The 8245-nt window shown below is 28.8% G+C and overlaps 2 protein-coding genes across 3 annotated transcripts in view; both read right to left on the bottom strand.

Moving 5' to 3' along the window:
* The window catches only part of LOC103308938 (putative peptidyl-tRNA hydrolase PTRHD1), a 19125-nt gene extending 11459 nt beyond the window's left edge, over positions 1-7666 (bottom strand). The window contains exon 1 of the mRNA XM_008183239.3: positions 7531-7666. The gene's annotated coding sequence lies outside the window, so the exon portion shown is untranslated. The remainder of the gene's footprint in view (positions 1-7530) is intronic.
* On the bottom strand, positions 4444-7803 carry Got2 (glutamate oxaloacetate transaminase 2). 2 transcript variants are annotated; one of them, NM_001134931.1, is made up of 2 exons: positions 7531-7803; positions 4444-6120 (listed from the first exon to the last, which is right to left on the bottom strand). In NM_001134931.1, exon 2 carries the CDS (start codon positions 6059-6061, stop codon positions 4787-4789), a length of 1275 nt encoding a protein of 424 aa, NP_001128403.1. In that variant the 5' UTR covers positions 6062-6120; positions 7531-7803; the 3' UTR covers positions 4444-4786. The 2 variants fall into 2 exon arrangements, with proteins under 2 accessions (NP_001128403.1, XP_008181451.1); XM_008183229.3 differs by lacking the exon at positions 7531-7803 and adding an exon at positions 6329-6469 and having other exon boundaries at positions 4577-6120.
* Positions 7804-8245: the final 442 nt, after the last annotated feature.

Genomic DNA, 8245 nt, shown 5'->3' with positions numbered 1-8245 from the left:
GAAGTTAACCTATAGTTAAAATTAACTTTTAACTTTTTGTTATTGGTGCATATTAACTTAACTTAACTGAGTTAAAAAAAAATCATTAACTTGCCCAGCCTTGCATATTATTATAGATAATAAAATCCCGGGCGATTACTATGACACATATAATAACATAGGTATAAGCGTGGTTAATATATACTTATACATTAATAATTAATATATTATATTTGGGCCCCACACGAGTTTTCTCAGTGGGGTCCAGTATTTCATATGTATATGAAATTAAATTAAATAAATAAATAAATAAATTATATAATTTATATATTAGAGGTACCTACCTTTTATATTACTAAAATAATATAATGATCGGTGTAGTGTGTACGGATTCACACGATACTTTTTATTAAAAAAAATGGAATGGTTTAGATGTTTTACCTATCCTGTAATCATAAAAACTTCTGTTTCTAAATGAAAAAATGGTTTTAATAATTTTGCTGCATAATACAATAAATCTAAATTTAAACGATTAGTTTATGAGTTATCAAACGTTATGTAGGTGCTCCGTACTAAGAATGCTTCAGACAACATTTAAAATATAATAGGTAGGTATGTAATATTAGTCTGGTACTCTGGTGTGAATTACCTAGCTATATTCACACAGAATTTACAAACTATAAAATTGTATAATAAGTTAAAAATTATTAATATTAATTACTACCTACCTATATAATTTTAAAATCATCATAGCCCCCATATTATCTTCTGAACCAACTGCATGAAATACTATCTTTAGTACTTGTAGAAAGTACAATTATTACAATAGGTAAGTTAAATTATTACCTAATTCAAAACTACTTGTTCGAATTCCTATCTATAATCTATATACATCAACATTTAAAAAAAGAGGAATAAAAGAAGATTGACGACCACGTAAAACTTCTTAAATTGCATACAAAAATCTAAGTACCTATATAAAAATATAGTATTTAAGTATACCTACTTGAAAATCCAAAAATTCCAATTTGAATAAATGCATCATTAAAAGGAAAGGGGCGGACATGGTTGGTTAATTACTAATCCTGTATATAACCAATAATACACAATGTTTTAGGTACCAATATAATAAACAAATTTTCACAATAACGTAGGTATAAACACTATAGGTACCTACATAAACAGTAAACACATAAAATCAATATTATCAATAGTGTATAAAATCAACCATATAATTAAGTTCAAAGATGTGATGAATGAAAACATTATTTTAAAATTATAAATATGTATATCATGCGATAATACTTAGGGCCGTTCTTACCATGTCCGGTAAAGTATCGGTTAATGCTAACCGACACTTTACCGTACATTGTAAGAACGGCCCTTAGTTGTGTGTAGAGGTAAAGCCGTAGACCAATATGAGTAAACATATTTATATTACCTATACCTAGTTTGCTTACAGCTGATATCGTGGCAAATGCCAAATAGTATTACATTTTTGGCGGTTAAAATATTTATTTTTTTTTTAATATAAAATATTTATAAAATATTATTTCGAACGACTCGAACGCGTATGAAAAATTATACATAAGCTATATTATAATATCTATTATAGCTGAATTCAGTAGCTAAATCACTATTATAATAATATAATATAATATACACGATGAATGATGATTGGTACTTGGTATAGTTGGTACACACGCTCTTCTAGTATTTTTCGACATAGTTCTATTACGCTGTTTATGGGCAAAATTCCAAAATATAGAGACAACTTATTTTTTTATTCAAAAACCATGCCATCCTTCATTTCAGTTCCCAAACCAGAGGGATTAAATACTATCTAGCGAGTCGATGCCCTAAAATAAAAGCGTATGCGGATTATAAATTAATCATCGCAGCCGTGAGCGCATTCGATGTGTATATATAGTATAGTGGCAGTGTTAGGTCGTCAGAGAAAAATGCAGAACGTTTCCCCGACTGGATAAACACAACTTAACCGAGTAGGTATTATGATGACAAGCCGAGAGGGAAAAAAATGTTGGGCCGCATCCAATGCCATTGGATATAGCGAACGATTTTAACTTTCCGGTAAAAATTTGAACGCAAACCTTTCTGCTTAATAATATAATATTTAATTCTTACATCTAAACAATCTGTAATAATGAATTTATATGAATACCAATCTGAGACCATTCTAGGATCTATAGGTAGTTTTATCAAACAATGTGTTAGTTTATACACAACGATTGTTATCACTGCCGATGTCACAGGGAAATATTACCCTTGGATAATTTTACCGGGGGAGGTAAGATTTGCCTAGGATAATTTTACCCCCGGTAAGATCTTCATAGGTTATTTTTACCCCCGGTAAAATTATCCTAGGATCATCATACCCTCCTGCGGGGGGGGGGGGGTTTATGAGTTGCCTAGGATATTTTTACCCCCTCGGTACAATATTCCTAGGACTATATTAAGTTTAAAATCGATAAAAACATTTTTTTTTTAATCGATTAGTTTTTCAACGTTTAAAACAATGATAAGGAATTTTACTTTTATAGATCATTACTTTTTGAGTTCCGCGCAAAACACTATACAAAATTGAAAAAAAATTTAATGAGTGTGTTCTATAAGTAAACACTCGAATAGTACTTACCTAACTATAGAACTCTATATTTTGATATATTGTCTTCAGATATTCTTAGGACTATTTTGGAAATAAATATAAAATATATAACTAATACAAACATTTTTGATATTTTTTTAATAATAAAATATGTAAGTTGGTATTTTCTTTCTCCACTATAGTCTTATATTATAACTTTTAACATTGTTTACTACCTATATGAATTTTACACTTTAATTATTTTCTAGTTGTACCCTAACTGTAGGTGAGTTATTAAAAAACAAATTAATAATAAGATATAGCTATATTATAGATTAAGATGATAAGATTTAAATAATGCTAGAGCCAAGATGATTATTTAAAATTAAAAAAATATACAAAGGACAAAATACAATTTTTCAATTAATTAATTAACCTATAAATCTGTTACTGATTTATTAATTAAAAAACACCATTATCCAATTATGAAAGATTTTTGAACTCTAAATATTTATTGTCTTTTGCTTGAAAAATATTTTTTCAAATGCTCAAATTGGACATCAGCAATTCTGATATTTAACATGAATATATAATACCAGGTCAAAAAAATGATTAAATTTAAATTCAATGAAGTTTAGTACCTCTTCAGAAAATTTACTATTAATTTAATTCATCTCAAAACACTTAACAAAAATCCATTAATTAAATATCATTAATAAGATTACAAATTAAGATGTTGTAATGACTGAATCAAAAGTAAACATTTTTAATGAGTTAAATGCCTTTTTTTTATTTTTGTAGGACATAATTTAAAATTAAGCACATAAATTATGATATTTCCTAGAATTATTATAATGGAACTATAGTCTATAAATGATAGTATCTTCTTTAAACCTATTAATAATGAAGACATTTTATTATGGAACACCTAAATCATATTACTGATTATTCTTCATATGAAAATGATTTAACTACAAACATATTTAAAAAAACTTTATAGGTTTATAGGTTACCCATTCTAAGTGAGAGATAATGCGATTAGTAATATAGATTGTGATATTTAAAAATCTAAAGTTAATAGAGGTTTCATTAGCAACCAAAATAGTATTAAAAAATAATGGTTAAATATAATTTAATATATTTAATTTATATTAAATAAATGATTCAATTGCAATAATTGCATACATATTACATGAACTATAGACACAAAGGTATTATTATAATATCATATACCCAACTAATACAGTAATATACCTATGCATATTAAAATTAACAAAAAATATTTCATTATTTTGTAAAAAGATAGTAATTTTTCGGGGAAAAGAAACATGGTCCGCGGTACTTACATACGTGTGTATAATGAGCAAGAGCATTCTAACTCGTGTAGTCGTTTATATATGAAAACTGTAAAAAACTTGGCATATTTATACATAACCCCCCCCCCCCCCATTTCATAATCATGACTATGCCACTGCATGTATGGTATTATTTTCATGTGGCTTATATAGTTATTTATGTGCTTCATGTGGTCGGGACATTGGACCATCCATAGTATATAATGATCTAAGATTTTAACTATGTTATATCTGATAATATTAAAATCAAAAAACAATTTTTCTAAATGTGAAATATTCATAGAGTACACCTACAGAATATTTCAAAATTTTAAATATAACTTATCAGTAAAAAGTAAATGCACACATTCCAAAACTAACCTGTTATAATAATTATCATATAAATAGAAATTACTGACAAACGCATAATATTACCTCCGTCCTCCATGTAATATTATGTAATAGATAATAATTTATACCCCAAGTAAAAAAGGAGTTTCAAGGTATCAAAACTTAAGAGTTAATTACTTTTACAATAATTTGCTTGCATATTTTTAATATACACCATGTATAAATTTAAAATACTTAACAAAGTTTATCAAAACATTAATTTAATAATAGCAGTAACCGCATACTTCTAAAAATGAAAATAAATACATTTGAGAATAATTTCCAATAAACTTATATTTTATTTAACAGTAACCTAAGACAAAAAATGATGCAGTAGGAAGTATTATTAAATACATGTATATAAAATAAAATGTGAATTAAAATACATTTAATAAAATGAAGGATTACAAAATATAATATCAATGATTATAAAGTGGATATAACATTTTATAAAGATATTTTCCCTTTGTTTATTCAATTAAGTACTAGTAACTTTATGCATTGCACTAGCTAAGTAACCAACATTTTTAGAAGTAACACCGGCCATAGATATGCGACCATCATTTGTCAAATATACACTATGCTGATCAATTAACTTTTTAACCTGATCTTTACTAAGTCCAGTATAACAGAACATTCCAATTTGGTCTGTTATATGTTCCCAATTCTTTGTAGAGCCTTCCTTATCTAAAAGTTCTTTTAATTGATATCTGACTGATATTATTCTATCTGCCATGCCTTTCACTTCAACCAACCACTGGTCCATTAATTGGGGATTGGATAAAATTTCAGACACAATCCTAGCTCCATGTATTGGTGGATTTGAATACATACCACGTACAATTATCTTTAATTGGGATACTATGCGGTCTGCTTCATCTTTATCCAAAGTAGTTAATGAAAACAATCCTACACGTTCTCCATACAGACCCATGTTTTTGGAAAATGACTGAGCCAAAGCAATCTGATGACCATCAGATAAAAATGAACGAACAGCACAAGCATCCTGATCAACATTTCCTGAGGCAAACCCTTGGTAAGCCATATCAAAAAATGGAAATAAGCCTTTACTTTTGAACAATGCAGATAATTCTTTCCATTGTTCTGGTTTTGGGTCAACACCAGTTGGATTATGAGCACACGCATGTAACAAAACTACTGAGCCAGATGGAGCAGAAGATAAGTCCTCGACCATTCCAGCAAAATCAAGTCCACATGTTTTTGGATCATAGTACCTGTACGTTTTAACTTCCAATCCAGAAAATTTAAATATCTGATTATGGTTACCCCAGGTGGGAATAGGTACCCAAATAGTTTTCAATGGAGCATATCTTGTAAGAAATTCAGCACCAACTCTTAAAGCACCCGTTCCTGATATAGATTGAACTGAAGCATAGTATTTGTTCTTAATAATAGGGGATTCACTGGATAATGCTAATTGTATAGCTTCATTGCAGAAATCAGCAATGCCACTTATTGGAGCATATTCTTTATCCAAATTTTTTTTTGCCAACAGATTTTCAGCTTGAATTACACTAGGTAATACATATGGTTTACCATTATCATCCCTGTAGGCACCAGCTCCCAAGTTAATTTTTTGTGGATTTTTATCACGTTTGAAAGCTTCTGTTACACCAAGTATAGCATCTGGAGGACCTTGCTGAACGCTGCCCCACAATGTTGACATCATACGTAAGTTTTTCTGTTGCTTGCAAACAAATAAAGACAGTTGATGACACTTTGACATTGACATGATTCTAGATTTTTTAAGAATGTTCAGATGTTAAGTAACTTTAGAATCACGTAAAGAACCTATAAAATGCACAAAACACAAAAAAATCAAATCACTGAATGATAATAATATGGTAAACAGCTTAACATAAAGAATGGAATATTTTGTTTAGTTTTATTGTATAGGACATAAGTAATACTTAATAAATTGATTTTCAATTAAGTTATGAATAATTAAAAACACCAAAAAAGTCAAACAATTTTTAATAGTCATAACTAGGGTTGATACCTGATGGTATTGAAGTATTGAATTCAAACACCTCTATTGTGGTATTAGAATCTTGATACTAGGTTATCACAAATAGAAAAATTTAAACTAATTTAATATTAATACTCCTTAAAAGTAATTTAGTGAAAATTTTTTAATGGGTCAGTGGTTTCAAATTTGATAAACTATAATACCCAACTGAATAGTGAAATATTTTATACAATATAGTACATCTAAAAGGAGTTTGTAACCAAACTAATTAAGTAATTAAAATACAAGTATTACTCTACTAACATGTGATACATTTTAGATATTCATTTTAGTTCTAAGTAGCCACTAGATAAAATTATAGATTAAATATAATCAATGAAATATATAATATGTAACAATCATGAATATATACAAGTTAACCAACAAGTACTAAAACCATGATCTGAACATTTTATACAGATGATTAATAATAATTATTAAAATTTAAAACCAATGATTATAACTCAATTAGTATTTATAATCAAAGTTGAAACCAAGAAAATACAAATTAATCAATTATATTCCATTTAACTCTAATGCTAGTCATAATTTCTAGATTAATTATTTCTGCAGAAGAATAAATAATGATTGTCTAATAATGATTATCAAAACATCAGAATTTTAGAAATGGTAATAAATATAAGTGTAACAGTACTTAATGTCAATATATAGATTCTTTTAGATTGTGAAGGATACTCAATAGACATCAGTATTTAGAGAAATTTTAGTCTTAGGTCAACCCCTTCTATTTCAAACATATTGACACGGGCATACGGCATTCCTATCTTCACCAAATACAAACATACATTTTAAGAACAACATAACGGAGAAAAAAATTATGGTTCTCACTCGCACAGAAGCTTCCGAGTGATAAATAAACTAATATTTAAACGAGAAAAGATATTTAAAAATGTTACAGACTACAATTTTAACAATATTCAGATGTGTTGGATTACACACTTGAATAAAATGCCGGGATCAGCAGCTATAAGTTAAATATAAATGATCAACCCAGTATCGTTTATATTTTGAGGTCATGGCAAATCATGTTATTTTCAGGTCAGTGGTCTAACAAATAGCGTCGAAATATTTAATCGTTTTAAATTCAATAATTGTTAGTGTATTTACTACCTACATTTTAAATTTCTAATGTAAAACAGATTAGATTTGTTATAAGTACGGATTGAACTTACGTGTATAGCTTTAGAACGAGCGAAGTTAGATTGACGTCTGTGGAATGAGAATAGAGGGCCACCGGACCCTTGTGGCACAGTGTAGTGTGCACGGGTCGGTCTGCTAGAAGTTGAACGTAAACAACCAAAACGGAGAACTTCCTGTTCGATTTAAAAGGTATTTAAATGGCAACAATATATTTCTATATTTATTATTAATTATTATCAGCGAAAAATGAGTTTTATTATTATACGCCCGACAACAACAACTTACTGATAGTAAGCTTTTTGGACATAACCTAACAAACTTACTGCTTACCAATCACCGCGCGCAGTGTGGCCTATGTAATGAACGTACCAAATACCAATATTATAAATATTCAAAACTAAAACCCGCACCACTCACGAGTCACGACCACGATATATAATTATTATATCTTAAGCCGTGGTCCAGACCAAGGAACATTTGTAGGAAACATATGTTTCTGACATTGTCGTCGACAAATATTTATGTTACTGCTTATGACGGGAAATTAGAAACATTATCGTCTGTCGATGACAATGTTGGAAACACGCGTTTCCGACAAATTTTTCTTTGGTCTGGACGGGGCTTTAAATCGTGCTCACAACTCGCCAATGACCCTTGGTTGTGGTGTAACTGTGTAACATACCTCATCTAAGTTCACTTGGAATTTGGATGTGCGTGAATCATAAAGAAATTATTATTAAAGAGGGA

This window comes from Acyrthosiphon pisum, chromosome A2 (assembly GCF_005508785.2).
Source record: "Acyrthosiphon pisum isolate AL4f chromosome A2, pea_aphid_22Mar2018_4r6ur, whole genome shotgun sequence".
NCBI lineage: Eukaryota > Metazoa > Arthropoda > Insecta > Hemiptera > Aphididae > Acyrthosiphon > Acyrthosiphon pisum.
The sequence above is the reverse complement of the archived record's forward strand: the minus strand, read 5'-3'. Positions and strand labels throughout refer to the sequence as shown.

What these genes read in the sequence shown, in the direction of transcription:
- Got2 (NM_001134931.1), bottom strand. Translation starts at nt 6,061, where the DNA reads ATGTCAATGTCAAAGTGTCATCAACTGTCTTTATTTGTTTGCAAGCAA.